This window comes from Thalassophryne amazonica, chromosome 1 (genome assembly GCF_902500255.1).
Source record: "Thalassophryne amazonica chromosome 1, fThaAma1.1, whole genome shotgun sequence".
Taxonomy (NCBI): domain Eukaryota; kingdom Metazoa; phylum Chordata; class Actinopteri; order Batrachoidiformes; family Batrachoididae; genus Thalassophryne; species Thalassophryne amazonica.
Window position 1 is genome coordinate 47,242,566 of NC_047103.1, and position 19,972 is coordinate 47,262,537.

At 40.8% G+C, this 19,972-nt stretch overlaps 1 protein-coding gene across 2 annotated transcripts; it reads left to right on the plus strand.

Moving 5' to 3' along the window:
- Nucleotides 1-8,053: 8,053 nt before the first annotated feature.
- LOC117509512 (E3 ubiquitin-protein ligase RNF6-like) lies at nt 8,054-19,005 on the plus strand. Of its 2 annotated transcripts, none has more exons than XM_034169239.1 (3): nt 8,054-8,234; nt 8,407-8,571; nt 15,829-19,005. In XM_034169239.1, exons 1-3 carry the CDS (start codon nt 8,093-8,095, stop codon nt 17,688-17,690), a joined length of 2,169 nt encoding a protein of 722 aa, XP_034025130.1. In that variant the 5' UTR covers nt 8,054-8,092; the 3' UTR covers nt 17,691-19,005. The 2 variants fall into 2 exon arrangements, with proteins under 2 accessions (XP_034025130.1, XP_034025139.1); XM_034169248.1 differs by having other exon boundaries at nt 8,407-8,478.
- Nucleotides 19,006-19,972: the final 967 nt, after the last annotated feature.

Sequence of the window (19,972 nt, forward strand, 5' to 3'; positions counted from 1 at the left end):
TCAAAATTCTGCACACAATACCCCAGAAGGATATGAAAAAAGGTGTCTTTTTGTTTTTGGAGATTGTTTTCAAATTTATTCAAAATTAAAAAAGTAAGAAATCACAGGTACGTAAGTATTCACAGCCTTTGCCATGAAACTCAAAATTCAGCTCAGGTGAATCCTGTTTCCACTGATCATCATTGAGATGTTTCTATAGCTTAACTGGAGTCCACCTGGGGTAAATTCAGTTGAGTGGACATGATTTGGAAAGACGCACACCTGTCTACATATAAGGTCCCACAGTTGACTGCATGTCAGCACAAACCAAGCATGAAGTCAAAGGAATTGTCTAATGTTAATGATAATGTTTTCGTTATCAGATCATCTTTTTAGATAACTTTAAAACCATTACCAATTATCTTACGATTAGTTTTTGTCCAATAACTTTTAGACCGATAAACTAATCAAAGTTGAACAGCGACAAGCATTTTTAAAATTTAAAATCAGATCAGCACCTACCTATTAAAACATTTTGTAACAGTTGGACAGTTATACCCTCTAACAGAAGAGCTGCTTCTATGAAAACCTTCTCTATCCTCTGTAGACAAAGGAGAAATGGCCCCCCCCAAAAAAAGACATTTAACACTATACGGATGTGTTGGCAATATCACCTAAGTCATCCAGAGGCATACATTTTTAACTTATGGTTCAAATTTTAACCAAACTAATTTTGGACAAGTTATTTAAAATTACTGTCATGTCTGAAGTTTTACAAAGTTAAAATATCAGATATATGTTTTAGTTTTAAAGTAATGTGCTAATTTTTAAGGTTTTGTGAGCACATGCTGTGCCCAGCAATGCATTATGGGTAGGATGATGTAATCTCAGTACGTTCATGACAGGACAATTGCATTTCAGACACTGTTCAGGCTCCACGGACAACAGCATTAAACTCTAGTGCCTAAAACTCTTGTGAATATATTCCCTGGGTTTACAGACATTATTGTATTTGTTTGTTAAATTCCATGCATTTTAAATGTAGCAGACGGATTTTCTGGAATTTTGTTTTCAAGGCCTCTACTGCCATCTACTGGCCAGTAGTGTTCATGGCAGTATTCGCCCTAAATACTAAGCATCTGGGCACCAGTAGATGGCAGTGTTCTATTTATTTTGACCCCGGTTATATCAGATGATTGTCAAATCAACTTTTTGGCTTTGCAAATGGCTTTTTTTTTTATTTTTTTTACAAATGAAGTTTAAAAACAAAACAGCAAAAAAATAAATAAATAATAAAAAATAATAAAATAACATTACAAGACAGCTCTGCGGTGTTTGCACAGGCACAGTGCGAGCGGTTAGATGCTTGTAGCTTTTCAGCAGCAGGATACCCTCACGATGGCCGACCAGAAAAATATCAAACAGGTTTGATTTTCATTGGACCATACGATCGGCGATCAGGAGGTGGTCCTGAGATGTTAAACGCAGCTTGTTACTCCATGTACACTACACAATGCAGGACACGCGATTAACCTGAAACTCGGTCCAAAAAAATTCCTGCATGAAAAATCATCTCGCACAGTGTAAAGCATGTTTTACAACATCATAAAACATGCGCACATTCTCTCCACATGCAAAACATTTTGCAATGACACTTCCAGGGCTCTCTAAAAATGCCTGTTTTTACAAATAAAAAAAAATTGAATATTTTACAAAAGCACATTTATCTGTAAACACCAACACACGACAGATGTCACATTAATGTGTCGGTTTACATAATGAATGACTGAACCAATCAGTGTTTAGCAGAGGCACTTTTACCCAGAATCCTTTGCGATCTGTCTGTGTTTGTTACAAAACCTCAGAATTAGTGCATTATTCAACATTAAAAGATATATGCTTTATTTTAACTTTGTACCAATGACAGAATTGACATTAATGGAGTTATTCTATCGGTATTAATGTTATTTATAAATCAAAACCATAAGTCAACATGACTTTATTTTTCAAGACCACCTGACCAGAGCGTTGTGATTGATAGAGAGTTGTCTTTATGGCTGCTTTCAGAGTGCCTTTGTGCTGGGAGAGCTGTAGTAAACAAGCGCTTCCAGCAGGGGCAGAATGTTCAAAGACAAAAGTGTGGTCTCATTGTTTGGGTCTGTTGTTACTTTTAATATTACTAGAAGCTATTATGGCATTAAAACTTAAACTTGTTTTATTAGTAGTTGTAAATGTACCAGAGACAATATTGGAATTTATTGGTTATCTGTAACTTCTGATACATTTTTGGGTGGTTTATTGTTTTATCTTTATCGAAGATAACTTTTCAGTTATCTGATTATCTGTTATCGAAGTTAATTTTTTGATTATCTGTGCCCACCACTGCAGAGCTCCAGCATTCCTCTCTGGAGAGAGGAGAACCTTCCAAAAGGAGAACCATTTCTGCAGCAATCCATCAATCAAGTCTGTATGGTAGTGGCCAGATGGAAGCCACTCCTTAGTAGGTAGGAGTGGCTGGAGTTTTCCAAAAGACATGCGAAGGAAACAAAATTCTCTGGTCTCATGAGACAAAGCTTTAACTCTGGTGCGAATATCAGCCATTTCATAAGACAGTATGCTTATTAGCAGGTAATGACACCTATTGTTTTATGGGAGGCCAACACCTTGAATATTGTCAGCTTTCCCTTGATGGTACTGCCATCTATGAATGTAAACTAATACTGTTTAATCCTTCTACAAATTAAACAAGATGAGAGTTCTAATTTTGGGAAATCTTTTCAGTGTATGCCCAATGCTGCTGAACCCTGATAGGCCCAGGGTTCCCTCCCAGATACCCTCAACCAACATGCATGAGCTAGGACCTATATCACATTATACAAACCATAACAATTGGTGTGGTAAGGACAATCTAGTGATAAAAGTGACAAAATAGGCAATTAGGCACAATTCCGGAATTTTCATGTTTTGGTACTTAGGGGTTAAAAACATGTTTGTATGCCACCAATCATTCAAAATCTTATTATTCTAGATAGTGTACACCAATGTGGTTTATTTCTATCTAAATCAAAATTGTAGACACCCTAAATGGTTTAGTGAGGTGGAAAAAATAGAGAAAAATATGCAAAAAAGGGTTAAAATGTGATTATAGGGGGGGCAGCAGACCCCCTGGTAAGGCCAGGTACCCCTAAAAATAAATATAAATTATTTCTACATATTGTTCTTAACAAGAAAACATCAGGATATGGGGTTAAATTGTGGTTCCCAGCAACCAGTAGCTACCAATTTCCATGTAGATGAATTTAGATATTTTCGGCGTGTTTTGGGACAGAAGGGGTTAAACGGGCATGTTGTACACCTTTTTTGCAAAGTACAACAACATTTCTAGAAACTAGAGATCCTAACCTTTATTTTGATACCCAATTCAACTTGTTCTACCTCCGGTAGGGGTATCTTCATTTCTAGAGCCCTTTTCTCCCCTCTGCCGCTGCACTATATGTTCATCTACCATCAGCCTTGTGATAGAATCACTACGATGATCGGTCCAAGATGGCTGCTGCATTTCTTGCGCCTCATTGACCATTGTGGTGTCTACTCTTTATAATGTCTGTGTTCGCCTACCGTTGGTTTGTGGCTTTTTACGACAATTTTATCTGGTTTGTGGCTTTTTCTCCACTGGGGCTGAATTTTTGTGCCGTTTTCGGTTTGTGCCTTCATCTACCATAGAGCGAGCTTCGCGTCGCTACGCAGCAGTTCGCACGTATTGGCTTACATGAATACATTCCTAGGGCATTTGTTTTCTTCAATTGTTTGCAGTGAAAATGGGTATTTGTTCTCAGTAATTTAAGTTTTATTTATATATGTGTGTATATATATATATATATATACACACACACACACGTGTGTATATAGCTATGATTAAGTATCTTTTATCAAATAGTAGCTGGAAGGAAATGGTAAACGGTTAAAGTGTTGTCCTTGGCTTCAGATTAGCCATTGAACAGCTGAGAAAAGGGGAAAAAATAAGCAGCATCTCCAACCATTTAAATTTTGATATTTTAAAATATTCTTGCTGATGCATTGGTGTATATATAAGACCCACAAGTTTATTTTACTGTTAAAAATGAAACCTTGATTCTACCCCAGCAAATTGAGAGTGAAAAATATCATTTATTATTTTCTGACTCTATGGCGCAAAATTTCTTATCACTGTGTAATTTTGACCTACGGATGGTAACTGTATATATTGCAGTGTATTTGCCATGGAGGGCCAAAACATAGAGAGCATGGGACAAATGTGGTCCACAGGCCTCATTGGCTAGCCCTACAAGCCACAGAAAGAGGGGAATCAGGAAATTGTGCTGCGTGTGGTTGTTTATTTGTGCTTAACCTCCCTGGAACAATTCCAAAGTAATGTTTTTTTTTTTTTTTTTCTGATATACTGCCTAATTTCAGCTGAAGACAGTCCCTGTCTCCATTTACACTCTACCTTTTTTTTGCTCTCTCTCTTGCTTTTTGTTAAGCTGTTCTCACTTTTCATGCAAAGTAGATTTAGAGCAGGTTGTAAAATTTCCTCCTAGGGTGGTCTCACAGATTAGAGGCAAGTCTGAAAGCATCACAAACTGCTGTCTCATGCAAGCTGATGACAATGACTGCTCTACTGATTAACACAGTATAACCAAAGTCTTTACATTTATTCATTATTTTCTGAACCCTCTGTCTTCCCTCTTTATTAAATTAAGAGTCACTGGGCAGGCTGGAGAGGTGGAGTACACCCTGGACAGGCTGCCAGTCTATCCCTTGACTGACATGCATAGACACACAAACTCATTCACACCTGCAGTCAATTGAGCAACATCAGTTTACCTACAGCTGGGCTTACATTGTGCGAGTTTTGGCCCTTTTTCAGCCGATTTTTCACTCGTGTGAGAATTTTTTGGATCGCGCCGAGTTTCAGCTTAATCATGTAATCGTGTAGTATACATGGAGTAACGAGCTGCATTTAACGTCTCACGACCACCTCCTGATCAGCAGTCGTATGGTCGGATGAAAATCAAACCTGTTTGATATTCTGGTCGGCCGTCATGAGGGTACCACGCTGCTGAAGCAGTGCTACAAGCGTCTCTTGCACTGTGCATGTGCAAACACCGGAGAGAGCTTAAACAGTGATCATCTCTTTGAGAGAGCAGCTTCTGTTTCTTTTTCCCCCATTATTCTTCAACTCATTTAAAGTCTTGTATTTTTTTTTTAAACTTTGATGTCTCCCATCGAGAGTTTTTGTAAAAATAAGAAATGTAAATAAAGTTGAAAAAAAAAAAAGACAAAAAAAAGCTTCTGTTTACATTTTGCTTCTGGAAACATGGTTTTTGAACGTACAATGTGAGCAGTCAGATCGCATTAGAGCATCGGGCCATACAGTGTGAGAACATAAATCGTGTGCTCTGAACTTTTACACCTTGTGGTTTTGTCGCACAGTTTGAGCTGGAGCCAAGTACAATAATTGAAAATATCGTACAGTGTCTGCCCAGCTTATTTATTGGCTGTTACAGATGTAGTAATATAGAAGAGGACATACAACCCCTGGCAAAAATTATGGAATCACCGGTCTCGGAGGATGTTCATTCAGTTGTTTAATTTTGTAGAAAAAAGCAGATCACAGACATGACACAAAACTAAAGTCATTTCAAATGGCAACTTCCTGGCTTTAAGAAACACTGTAAGAAATCAGGAAAAAAAATTGTGGCAGTCAGTAACGGTTACTTATTTTAGACCAAGCAGAAGGAAAAAATATGGAATCACTCAATTCTGAGGAAAAAATTATGGAATCATGAAAAACAAAAGAATGCTCCAACACATCACTAGTATTTTGTTGCACCACCTCTGGCTTTTACAACCCCTGGCAAAAAGTATGGAATCACCGGCCTCAGAGGATGTTCATTCAGTTGTTTAATTTTATAGAAAAAAAGCAGATCACAGACATGACACAAAACTAAAGTCATTTCAAATGGCAACTTTCTGGCTTTAAGAAACACTATAAGAAATCAAGAAAAAAAGATTGTGGCAGTCAGTAACGGTTACTTTTTTAGACCAAGCAGAGGAAAAATTATGGAATCACCCTGTAAATTTTCATCCCCCAAATTAACACCTGCATCAAATCAGATCTGCTCATTGACATTGACCCTATGCCATGACATTGACCCTATGTGTCTTTTTGCAAGGAATGTTTTTGCAGTTTTTGCTCTATGGCAAGATGCATTATCATCTTGAAAAATGATTTCATCATCCCCAAACATCCTTTCAATTGTCCATGACATAAAATGACTTTTATCCAGTCATCCACAGTCCACAATTGCTTTTCCTTAGCCCATTGTAACCTTGTTTTTTTCTGTTTAGGTGTTAATGATGCCTTTGGTTTAGCTTTTCTGTATGTAAATCCCATTTCCTTTAGGCGGTTTCTTACAGTTCGGTCACAGACGTTGACTCCAGTTTCCTCCCATTCATTCCTCATTTGTTTTGTTGTACATTTTTCGATTTTTGAGACATATTGCTTTACATTTTCTGTCTTGACGCTTTGATGTCTTCCTTGGTCTACCAGTATGTTTGCCTTTAACAACCTTCCCATGTTGTTTGTATTTGGTCCAGAGTTTAGACACAGCTGACTGTGAACAACCAACATCTTTTGCAACATTGCGTGATGATTTACCCTCTTTTAAGAGTTTGATAATCCTCTCCTTTGTTTCAATTGACATCTCTCGTGTTGATCTCTCATGATTCATGTCAGTCCACTTGGTGCAACAGCTCTCCAAGGTGTGTTTACTCCTTTTTAGATGCAGACTACCGAGCAGATCTGATATGATGCAGGTGTTAGTTTTGGGGATGAAAATTTACAGGGTGATTCCATAATTTTTTCCTCAGAATTGAGTGATTCCATATTTTTTTCATCTGCTTGGTCTAAAAAAGTAACCGTTACTGACTGCCACAATCTTTTTTTCTTGATTTCTTATAGTGTTTCTTAAAGCCAGAAAGTTGCCATTTGAAATGACTTTAGTTTTGTGTCATGTCTGTGTTTTGCTTTTTTTCTACAAAATTAAACAACTGAATGAACATCCTCCGAGGCCGGTGATTCCATAATTTTTGCCAGGGGTTGTATGTGCAGAAGTTAGTGTGTAGTGTGTAGATCACATTCCTTGTAGTGAGAAATTACTTGGCAGTTTGATTCAGTTAACTGCTTAGTTTGTAGTGTGGTGTTGTGGTTGTTGTTGGAAACATCTACCAGGTTAGCCAGTATGACTGGCACCAGTGATAAACAGCACATGATGCAGTATTTCAGGCATAAAAATATTGTAGCAGCATGTCCATAGACAACAGTAGGACAGTTCTGTGTATTAAATTGGGAACAAAATAGACAGTTCAAAAAAAAAAAAATACAACTGGCAGCTTTCATTCCTGTTGATGCTTGGCGCAGCCATTGTGGAATGTGAACTCGGGGTATGTGGTGGTCAAACAAGTTAATGGGTGGTAATTTTGACTTTAGGGGGTGTTCCTCGGGGGGGGGCATAGAATGCACAAGGGGCACCCTCTCACCATTTGGATGTTCTGGCGGAACAAAGAATGGAAAGGGATAATATTATGACGTTTTCTGTCAAATCCCCTGGGGTAATAGGAAAAAGAATGGTCAAGTCCTTTATAGGCCCTCAAGCCCCTTTATGCCAGTGTTTATCCCCATATTCAGTAGAGTGAGCAGAAGAGGATCTACAACTCCCTTGGACAGGACACCAGTCTGACGCATGTTACTTCCCCAGCCGTGGCTGGTGGCTTTTAACAGCCGAGTTGACTGGGACAATGTACATGAAGTGTCTTTTCCAAGGAAGCAGATAGAAAGTGTGACTAGGAATACCCAGGTCTATATATTGGTAATCCTGTTACTAGGAAGAGCAGGAATATGTGCACGGGTATGTACATTGCTTATTATAGCACATCACAAATTGGTATGTTCAGCAAGGGATCTGTTGGTGATTATTTCACTTCAGTCTTTATCATCAAGAATAGCAAAATATAAAGCCATCCATTCCTGATTGATGCTCTCACCCACCTGTCTGCCAGCACTTTTCTGGTGATGGACCCTCCTGGTGGGGGAGATGAACGACGGAGGCAGGCAGAGCGTCTTCGGCGAGAGGAGGCATATTATCACTTCATTAATGAACTGAGTGAAGAGGAGTACCGTCTAATGAGAGACGGCAACCTGCTTGGCACTCCTGGTGAGGACGTACATTTTGTTGATATATCAACACGTTTTGAGATTGCCACTTTTCATTTCTTGACGATGAGCAATAATCTGCAGAATAAATCATCAGTGTGGGAGCAGAAGAAGCTGTTTTCGATGTGACGCTGCTGACATGCGTAACGGTGTCCGTATACATTATTTCACAGGAGAGGTGACTGCTGAGGAGCTCCGGCAGCGGCTTGATGGAGCAAAGGAGAGCTTGTCAACTCAGCCCGACAGTGAGCAGCGCTCACAGATTACAAGTTCTGGCGAAGTGCAGGGTGGTAGTGCTGAGGGAGAGGCGAGAGTAGCTGGAGGGAGAAGAGTGACAGGTAGGGAAGAAGTGGAAGGACTTTTCCCAATCTCCCCCCCAAATTTGAATTGTGTTAGTTGTCACGTTTTTGATTTAAGTAGTTAACAGAAGCCTAGTACAGGTGAGCCTTGTTAACACCCGCAAGTCAGGGGGTCCACAAAATCACACCGCCGCCACCACCGTTATCTGAAATTGCAAGTTAATAAGGTTGACAAAAAAAAAACTTAAAATTAGCTTACCTTGCCATATTACAATAGTTTTGACCATTTGAAGTGTGATTCCCTGCCGGATGGTAATGATTTCCTAACCCGGAGTAGGCTCGGGATCTTCTTCCTTCTGTGGCGGCTGCACTTAAGCAATGAAGGCTTCATCAGTGCAGACGATTGTGGACGATTCAAAGTTTTTGGATGTGACATTCCGCTTTAGATCCTTCTCGCCAGGTCAGATTTGGCCGGAATTTATACATGCGCCTGCCCCTCACACATGAGGCAGGCGTGAGGGGCAGGCACGTACCCGAGGCGTATATTTGCACACACCGCTCCCAATAACGGTCAAATCAAAATGGACTTTTATATGGTAGTCTAAATTTTCAGGGTCCACAAATCGACTGCGAGTAAAGCCGAATTGCAACTTGTGCGTGTTAATGAGGCTCACCTCTACTAGCAATATCTAATCATCTCTCCTTTGTGTATCAGAGCTTATATGTCTGCATTTAGAGAAATATAAAACAAATGAAGATAGTTTTACACCTGGCAGTACCTACATGATGCCTTATTTAAGGGCCCTGTCGCACCAGGGGTTACAACCAGCCTGCTGCAGGTTTATGACAAAATGTTGCAGGTCTGCACGCTGCATTCACTCCATTGTCACTGAAAAAAATGGGTGTTTGCGTTTGTGTGGCAGGCTGAAAAATTAGTGAGAGAGCATCTCCTGAACATATTTAAAATATACTCTACGACTCCAGTGCCTGCAAAACGTGGCGACTGTTATTTATTTGATGTATCAGTGGTATAATCTTTGTGCTACAGAGGTGCATATGTTGGCAGCTGGCACAATGAGGTTGGAGGGAAGAACACATTGTGAGGAGGAGGGTCTAAAAGGAAAAGATGAACAGCTCCAGTGCTGAAATTTGGAAAGTGGTCCAGATGAAGAGCATCATACACACACAAAAAAAAGACATCTTTGGACTATTTCTGTATTTAATGTGTGGCGATGGTATGTGATGAGCAGCTTCACAATAAACTAGTTGAGGGTTTATGAACTCTGTTTATTATAAAACATACTCAGTATTGTTAAATAATTTGAAAAAGAATAGAAGCCTTTATTGTCATTGTATTAAGAACAATGAAATTGCTACATTTCCCTTCCATAGTGCTCCAAAACAACACACGTGCGACACAACACTTCTCACCGCACACATAAATAGGAAACTATAAAAATAGTTTAAAAAAAAAAGGTTAAAATGTAGAATAAATAGAGAGGTAAAATAAATAAAATCACAATTAAATATACTGCATAGGTCAAAGGTAGTGGTGAGATATCTTTAAATTTTAGAATCATTTTATGTTGATTGAGTAATTGAATGGCCCTGGGAAAGAAACTGTTTGTGAATCTGGTGGGTGGTATGTGATTGAATTGATCTATATCACCTCCCTGGGGACAGAAGGTTAAATAGGTGATGACCAGGGTTTGAAGAGTCTGTGATTATGTTTTTGGCTCTGGCATGGTAACAGCTGTCCGGAAGTGAGGGGAGAGGGCAGCCTGTGATTTTCTGAGCTGTGTTGGCAATCCTCTGCAAGGCTTTTGTTTTTGTCAGCTGCAGAGCATCCAGTGTACCACACTGTGAGGCAGTATGTTAAAATGCTCTCTATGGTAGTGATAGAAAACCACCAGGAGCCTCTCACACAGATTATTTTTCTTTATGACATGGAGGAAGTGCAAGTGTTGCTGTGCCATTTTTTTTTTTTTTTTTTTTTTACAGAAACCATGGAGTTTGTGAACCAGGAGAGATTGTCCATGTTGAGGGTGCATAGGAATTTGAAACTGTGTGCCTTTTCCCCACAGCCACCATTGATGTAAATGGGAAAGGGCTTTCAGTTTTGCATTTTCTAAAGTCCAAGATGACTTCTTCTGTTTTCTTTGTGTTCAGTGTCAGGTTGTTTAGGTGAGCACTGCCGTGTCCGATTCTGGACCTCATCCTGATAGGCAGACTCATCACCACCTGAGATGAGTCCAGTCACTGTGGTATCATCCGAAAACTTGACAATGGTGTTGGTGGTGTGAACTGGCGTGCAGTCATAGGTGTACAGATTGACAGGAGTGGGCTCAGCACACAGCCTTGATTGGAGCCAATGCTGATTGTGAGGGGGGACGAGAGATGAATGCAGAGTTTAATTGTTTGAGGATGGTTTGTAAGAAAGTCCATAATCCAGGTGCATAGGTGAGTGTGGAGGCCCAGGTGGAGTAATTTCTTTATCAGTGTGATAGTACTAAATGCAGAACTGTACTCAATACAAAGCATTCAAACATAGGACCCTTTGTGTTCTTTGTGCTCTAGAGCCTTGTGGAGAATGATGGTAATGGCACCCTCTGTGGATTTATTGTCCCTATATGCAAATTGGTTGGGGTCAATTGGGGGGGTAGCTTTCAAACCGGGGCTGCTTCCAGTTGCGTCGTGTCATCATGACGACGCTGCGTAGAAGCAGAAGGCTACAGTCTGGATGTAGCCAAACTGTGCACTTTGATTCCTCTGTGCAGAGAACCTGCAGGCTGCATCCTCACCTCCTCTCTGCCCCCTGCTGCTCACACCTGACGCGTCATTATGACGCCACAGGAAGCAACTCAAAGCATCCCCGGTGTGAAAGGGGCTTTAGCACTAGTGTCTCAAGGCATTTTGCGACAATGGGTTGGAGGGCAGCAGGTCTGTTGTCATTTAAACTGTCTACAACAGGTATGTTTGGGACTGAGATTATAGTGTCTGATTTAAGACAGGATAATATGGTGGCTAGTGACAGGAAGAAAGTGAAGATATCAGTGAAAACTGCAGCAATTTCAAAAACACAGGCTTTGAGTATAGTTCCAAGTATTCCATCAGGGCCAGTAGCCTTCCTAGGATTCACTGACCTGAACACCTGTCTCACATCAATTTCCTGTACAGACAGTGGTGATGTCAGGAAGAGGTGTGTGTGACAGTGGTGTTTATACTACAAAGTGTGCAAAGAAACAGCTGAGGTACTGCCTTTTGAAGTTTGTGATTTGCTGAACTACTTGCCACACCTGCTTTGTGTTAGTGAAATGCTCCTCGATTTTCCTTTTGTACAGCTAATTCCTCTCCTCAGGTTATTTCTCACCATGATATATGGGGCCCTGTCACCTGATTTCCTGATTTGAATGCCAGATCACAAGCTCTGAGAAGTTTGTAGACCTCTTTGATCATCCAGGGTTTCTGGTTTGGAAAGATGTGTATGTCAATGGCAGGGGTTACAAAAGGCTCCAGTGAATGCAGACTCAAAATTCTGTTTCATAAACCACTACCAAAGAATCCAAAACAACAATGAAAATAACAGGAAAAAATACTTCTGTAAGAAGTGAAAGAGTCAAATAGACAAAATGGGCAAAACTATGTTCACTGTCAAACAAATATAGTGGAATGGGGCTGTGCAAGATATGCAGATGTACAGTACCTTTCAGTGCATGGATGATCAGTTTGAACTTTGTGGGAGTGTGTGGGGGGCAGGGTAAATTGGGGTCTCTGGCATTATTTATAAGTCTAGCTATTTGCTAAGTATCATAGCTGTCATTTAGGGTGAGCTGTGTTCGAGACAACTGTATGCACAATTTTTGCCTCTGAACTCACACTGAAATTTAAAACACATCTCCCATACCATGTTTTAAGAGTCAGCAAATCAGTGGTGTATGTAAGTTTTGCCATTATCACAATGCGCGTTCCCATTTTAATTATCCTGACACAAGTACAAAGCACATTAGTGCAGCACAGTGAGCTTGCCATGGGTAAAGATGTACAGTGCATCCGGAAAGTATTCGCAGCGCTTCACTTTTTCCACATTTTGTTATGTTACAGCCTTATTCCTTTTCCCCTCAAAATTCTACTCATAATACCCCATAATGATGACATAAAAGGTTTTGTTTGTTTGCAAATTTACTTAAGTAATCACATTCACATAAGTATTTGCAGCCTTTGCTCAATGCTTGTCTTCTTGAATATGATGCCACAAGCTTGGTGCAACTATCTTTGGGCAGTTTTGCCCATTCCTCTTTGCAGCACCTCTCAAGCTCCATCAGGTTGGATGGGGAGTGTCGGGGCACAGCCATTTTCAGATCTCTCCAGAGATGTTCAGTCAGATTCAGGTCTGGGCTCTAGCTGGGTCACTTAAGAACATTCACAGAGTTGTCCTGAAGCCACTCCTTTGATATCTTGGCTGTGTACTTAGGGTCATTGTCCTGCTGAAACATGAACAGTCGGTCCAGTCTGAGGTCAGGAGCGCTCTGGAGCAGGTTTTCATCCAGGATGTCTCTGTACATTGCTGCATTCATCTTTCCCTCAATCCTGACTAGTCTCCCAGTTTCTGCTACTGAAAAACATCCCCACAGCTTGATGCTTCCACCACCATGCTTCACTGTAGGGATGCTGCCTGGTTTCCTCCAAACATGATGCCTGACATTCACACCAAAGAGTTCAGTCTTTCTCTCATCAGACCAGATAATTTTGTTTCTCATCGTCTGAGAGTCCCTCAGGTACCTTTTGGTAAACTCCAGGTGGGCTGCCATGTGCTTTTTACTAATGAGTGGCTTCCATCTGGCCACTGTACCATACAGTCCTGATTGGTGGATTGCTGCAGAGATGGTTGTCCTTCTGGAAGGTTCTCCTCTCTCTACAGAGGAATGCTGGGGCTCTGACAGAGTGACCATTGGGTTCTTGGTTTGTGCTTTGACATCCACTGTCAACTGTGGGACCTTATAAGTCAGTGGTGTCCAAAGACATTCCAGAAAGGACCAAGAGGGTGCAGCTTTTCTTTTCAGCCACCATCTCCAGCAGGTGATTTCACTGATTATCATCACTTTGAGCAGATGGGATTAGTTTATCAATTGGTCATTTCTTAGTTTTGTTTGTTTGTTTTTATAAATTTGCAAAAATCTCAAAAAACTTTTTCACATTGTAATTAGTGTAAACTTTGGGGAAAAATAATTTGATCAATCTTGATATAAGGCTGTAACATAAAATGTGGAAAAAGTGAAGCACTGTGAATACTTTCTGGATGCAGTGTAAATGCCTTTTATTTTTGTGGAGTGTCAAAAGTGGAGTCAGTCGCGTACATGAGCCCCCACTTACACAGGCACTTTTGGCATGGGGCAACAACTCCGTCTGGTTATTAGAATTTAGAATCAGTGAATGAGAGACTTGCAGGTGAAAATATGGCTGAGCTGTTGAAGTATGGGAAGTAAATTCATTATGGTTTATGACAGATACTTTGATTTGAAAAGTACCAAGTAGTCATACACAGAAAAAAGGAAAAAAAAAAAATCTATCACTCTATCATTAATTGTTTTGGCATGGCAGCCCTCTGAATCATAATTGAATCGTGAGGTGCCTAGAGATTCTCGCCCCTAAAGCCTGAGCTGGGGAAGTACCCTGCCTTGGACTGGTGTCCCATTCAGAGGGAGTCATACCCCCAATCTCAATTCTCTTTTGTACCCCTACCCCTATGCCTATCCCTTTAAAACAAGGGGTAAGGCGAAGGGGTATGCCTCTAGCCTTATGAATTGAGACACCCCTCCGCCTTAGGAGAAAAAAAAACTGCCCGTGTAAAACTGCCGTCTTCACTGTTTAACATGGCAACCGAAATGCAACTTGTTTCAGTAGCCTGTTTGCTCTTTTATTTTCTCACCTTTCTGCGTAAATGCAAAGAAATAGCAGTCGCAGATTTCTTTGACGCATCGCAATCATGTTAATTAATTTGTAATTTATACTAATAATAGTATTGATAATTAATTAATGTTAATACTACTAATAATTAATCAACAATAGTAATAATTAATATTGTTTAATCATTCAATCATTCATCAATAATTAGTAATTAAAATAAACACTTGAAATATATCAGTCTGTGTGGAATGAATGTATACATTATACAAGTTTCACTTTTTGAATGGAATTACCGAAATAAATCAACTTTTTCATGATATTCTAATTATATGACCAGCACCTGTATGTATGTTATGGGCTGCATCTAGTTCTGTTAACTTTATATTTCTTTTTCAAATTCTCCCTGTTTTTTACATCCTGCCCTATTTCCTTTAGAAATTTCCTTGACAAATAATATCAGTCTATTAGGACGTCAGGTTATTTGTTAAACATACATGTGTGTGTATATATTTTCCAACTTGCTCCCATTGGTGAAACTTCTCATTTTCTGCCTGAAAGTTTATTAGGAGACGAGTGTGCCCAGGGCTCCCTATTTGTTTACAAAGTACACGCGTTACAGACCTTGAAATCCAACAACAGGGATCGATATTATCCAGCCATTTATGAACATATGAATTAACGTGCTTATCCTTTATCACGATTTTCTCCATTGTGAGAAATAAGTGACTTATCGTAGCGTTCATGTGTATGTGCGTTATAACGCCTCAGCGCACAAACGAAGTTACGATATTCCTCAGAACGACAATTTATGCAACATGCATCCAGCAGCATACACGTTGCTGTCATAGGGCAATTGCCTGTAAAGTTTTTATTTTTTTTGGCAAGTTATAACTTTCTAAACAGTGTAATTTGTAATGAAAGCCGCTTTCATTTGTGCGGCTCTTTCGGCGCCATGTTTGTTTCTTTGGAGACAGCAGTAAGCTCCTCCTACCCCTCCAAACGGAGTATGCATCCAGATTCACTCCATTTGGAGGGGTTGAAGCCCTTCGCCTACCCTACGCCTCGCTCCAAAAAGAGAATTGAGACACCCCTCTGTCTCTTGTGCCCGCGCAAAACGGAGGGGAAGGGATAAAGGGAAGGGCTGAGGGGTAGAATTGAGATTCAGCCTTAGAATCTCATTCTCCTCATGCTGTGGAATTCAGAGATGAACACTGCCACCAGTGAGCCACAGAACCTGGCCTGTATTGGACTTGCATCCTGTTCAGTGATGTAGGGATATAAAGTGTTGTATATTGCACAGAAATTAAAGCCCACTGAGGAAGTATGATTTTTGTCACTTAAATAAATACTGATTTTTTTTTTTTTTTTTTTTTTCATATTTATTCTTTTCAGGGGGTGCAGAGCATGGAGCAGAAACGTCTAATGGTGACTCATTGTTAGAGTGGCTGAACACATTCAGGCGCACTGGTAACGCTACCCGCAGTGGACAAAGTGGAAACCAGACATGGCGTGCAGTCAGCCGTACCAATCCTAACAGCGGAGAATTTCGTTTTAGCCTGGAGATAAACATTAACCATGATCAGCCAGAGCCAGGGGAACACAGTGACACATCAGACCCTGCAGAGCTGCCACTAACTGGACCACACACCACTTCAAGCTCCGTACTCCGCACTGCTTCTTCTTTCTCCACAGCTCGCCCTTCACCCACACCAAGACCAAGCCTTTACCCCTCCCCCCGCCCACCTATCAGTCAGAGGATGCAGACACGACGAACACGCAGCAGCTCCACAACTCTTTCCGTGAGTGCTCCAGTACTTCCTGCACCATTGGCACCCCATGTCGCTGCACAGAGGAGAGGTCCAACAGTGCACTCTTTTCCACCACTGCCTCTTCCTGCTCTTACCACTAGCGCCCTTGATCAAGTTCCACCACTGCGACATCACGCCTTGAATGCTGACACAGATCATAGGAGTGGGGAGATGGCTGCATCTGAAAACTATCCCCATGTGTCACCCCAGGCTGGATCACAAACCTCAGCGGTGGCTCAGGAATCACATGGTATTCAGACTCGTTCTCGTGGACGGACACGTAGAGCTGCAGCAGGGACTGGGGTTGCTTCCCGATTGTCAAGAAGGAGTCGTTCTCCTTTAGACAGAACACCGGTTCCCAGTGAAACTCCTCAGTCAAGCAGTGGTCTCAGTGGTTCTAATATCCATACCCTTGAGTTGAGCACAGGCACAAGCTCTGTTTCCATGGATTCTGAGGAAGCTGTGGCAGAACCTGCTGCTTTATCTGAATCACCTCGAGATGCAGGGGAGCGTGAGAGTGAATCTCACGTAGCAGGCACGGCAAGTTCAGCACTCCGTCGCCACCCAACAATCATGTTGGATTTGCAAGTGAGACGGATTCGACCTGGTGAAAATCGTGACCGGGATAGTATAGCCAGCAGAACACGTTCTCGTGCTCGGGTTGCTGAGAATACCGTCACATTTGAAAGTGATAGCGGTGGATTTAGACGAACCATTTCCCGCTCGGAGCGAGCTGGAATCCGCACCTATGTAAGCACTATACGGATTCCACTGAGGCGCATTAGTGAGACAGGCCTGGGAGAACCCAATTCCACAGCCCTACGCTCCATTTTGCGCCAGATTATGACTGGATTTGGGGAGCTCAGCTCCCTAATGGAGACAGAGTCAGACTCTGAAACTGTTGTGCCAAACCACACCGATGCCAGCAGTACAAATGGTAGTTCCAACACAGCTGGTCGTTTCCACATAAATGAAAACATAGCAGGTCGTACTGGAACAGTTGGGACAGATCAGGGGAGCGTCAGTCTGGTGGAGAGTGAAGAGGACCACGGTGGTCAGGCCAGGCTTGGAGGAGGAGCACTGAGCACCCCAGAGGGACGGGCCACAAGTAGAGACACCAACAACCTAGTGGAAAATGGGACTCTTCCCATCCTGCGGTTGGCGCATTTCTTCTTGCTGAATGATGAAGACGATGATGAACACCCTCGCGGCCTGACAAAAGAACAGATTGACAATCTGTCCACACGCACGTACGGTCAGGCCAATCTAGACGGGGAAATGGGCCGTGCGTGCAGCGTGTGCATCAACGAGTACGCTCAGGGCAACAAGCTGCGCCGTTTGCCCTGCTCCCATGAGTTCCATATCCACTGTATCGACCGCTGGCTCTCGGAAAACAACACCTGCCCCATCTGCAGGCAGCCCGTGCTTACACTACATCCTGACTGATGTATTTGTCTCCCACAGAACGATGGTGTTCCCCGCTGGATGAAATGAGCAGACCCTACCGGGCTTTGCATGTACATAGCGCTTTCATGGTTTAGTTTCTTTGAAAATGTACCTCGTGTTGGAAATTGAAGAACAGTGAACCAGAAGTGCAGATAAGAGTTTATGAAAATAGAAAATTTACAAAACTTTATTTTTTTAGACTGATTTCAGCAGCACATTGTTTTTCTTCATCCCGTAACCATATTGTACTGGTCTACATCACAGTGCTCCAGAGACCTGCATCATCAGTGCTTAATAGCCGCTACTGATGCATCTCTTTGTCACTTTAATGTCTGATACTTGTGACATTTCTGTCACATCGGAACTACATAAAACACTCCTAGAGTTGATTTATTCAGCAGAATATGTAAATAGTGTTGCTACCACTTGTATTTACATACCCTCTGTTTCAAATGGAAGTGGAACATCTTCAGTTAGGTCATTCTTTCAGTACTCTGTTTTAAGGCTTTGACATTTTAAAGTGTCCCTTTGATTGTTTAGAAAAGTCTTAATTGTTGGGAAGTGTACCAGCTTTGACATTTTGTATTCTTTAGATCCAGCAGGTTTTTTTTGTTTTTTTTTTTGCCCTAAATTGTGTTCTTGCACCTGTCAACCATCCAGTTGCAGTCAAATTCATCCATAAATCTTTCAGTTCAGTTACTTTGAGACTTAAAATTACACATATGTGCAACACAATTCAAATTGAGGGTAAGAAAATCCATTTAGTAATTAAGATGTGCAATAAGGAGAGAGAAGACAGTATTGTTTGTGTTATTATTCTTTGTTGTTTATGCCAAACAGAATTTTCCAATAATGGGAATTTGATCGATTAGAAACTCCCCGTTACTAAAAAGGGTAATCCCTGGGTTCTCGCTGATTATTCTTAAACTTTCTCCAAAATGTTTTTTTGCGTTTCTTATTTAGCCCAGGTGGATTATTTAGCTGAGCATCTGTTGTGTTTACCGTCACTTCTACGTCTCTGCAGTCAACATCAATGACAAAACTACAAGAGTAATGGACTCTAACAATGTGAGAGTGGTGTAGTATGTATGGTTTAATTTCTGTGGATGCTGAAGGAAAGGATGAGTGTTCTCACAGAGTTCCTCTAACATTAATTCCCACAGAAAAAAATGGAGAGGTTTTTGGCAACTTGGTTCAGGACTGAATATTTATTCTGTTCTTATTTAATAAAATGGAAACCAGCTTCTGACATGTATTATAATGTTGCCAGAGCAAATAAAGCTGTTGCGATAAACGTGTTGCTAAAGTAACTGGAGACTGGTGTTCTGTGCTTCTTGGCAGTGATTTTACAGGTGTGTATGATGGTATTTGGGGAGAACAACTATTAAACTGCAGCTGTGCTATTGTGGTACTAATATTTTAAATGTAGAATGTACGGTGCATCTGGAAAGTATTCACAGCGCTTCACTTTTTCCATATTTTGTTTTTTTTTTTTACTGCCTTATTCCATAATGGAGTAAGTTAATTTTTTTCAAAATTCTGCACACAATACCCCAGAAGGATATGAAAAAAGGTGTCTTTTTGTTTTTGGAGATTGTTTTCAAATTTATTCAAAATTAAAAAAGTAAGAAATCACAGGTACGTAAGTATTCACAGCCTTTGCCATGAAACTCAAAATTCAGCTCAGGTGAATCCTGTTTCCACTGATCATCATTGAGATGTTTCTATAGCTTAACTGGAGTCCACCTGGGGTAAATTCAGTTGAGTGGACATGATTTGGAAAGACGCACACCTGTCTACATATAAGGTCCCACAGTTGACTGCATGTCAGCACAAACCAAGCATGAAGTCAAAGGAATTGTCTAATGTTAATGATAATGTTTTCGTTATCAGATCATCTTTTTAGATAACTTTAAAAACCATTACCAATTATCTTACGATTAGTTTTTGTCCAATAACTTTTAGACCGATAAACTAATCAAAGTTGAACAGCGACAAGCATTTTTAAAATTTAAAATCAGATCAGCACCTACCTATTAAAACATTTTGTAACAGTTGGACAGTTATACCCTCTAACAGAAGAGCTGCTTCTATGAAAACCTTCTCTATCCTCTGTAGACAAAGGAGAAATGGCCCCCCCCAAAAAAAGACATTTAACACTATACGGATGTGTTGGCAATATCACCTAAGTCATCCAGAGGCATACATTTTTAACTTATGGTTCAAATTTTAACCAAACTAATTTTGGACAAGTTATTTAAAATTACTGTCATGTCTGAAGT

Coding starts and splice junctions, on each gene's coding strand:
- LOC117509512 (XM_034169239.1), top strand. CDS start 8,093: ATGGACCCTCCTGGTGGGGGAGATGAACGACGGAGGCAGGCAGAGCGT. Junction 8,235..8,406: donor CAACCTGCTTGGCACTCCTG/GTGAGGACGTAC, acceptor ATTATTTCACAG/GAGAGGTGACTGCTGAGGAG. Junction 8,572..15,828: donor TGGAGGGAGAAGAGTGACAG/GTAGGGAAGAAG, acceptor TATTCTTTTCAG/GGGGTGCAGAGCATGGAGCA.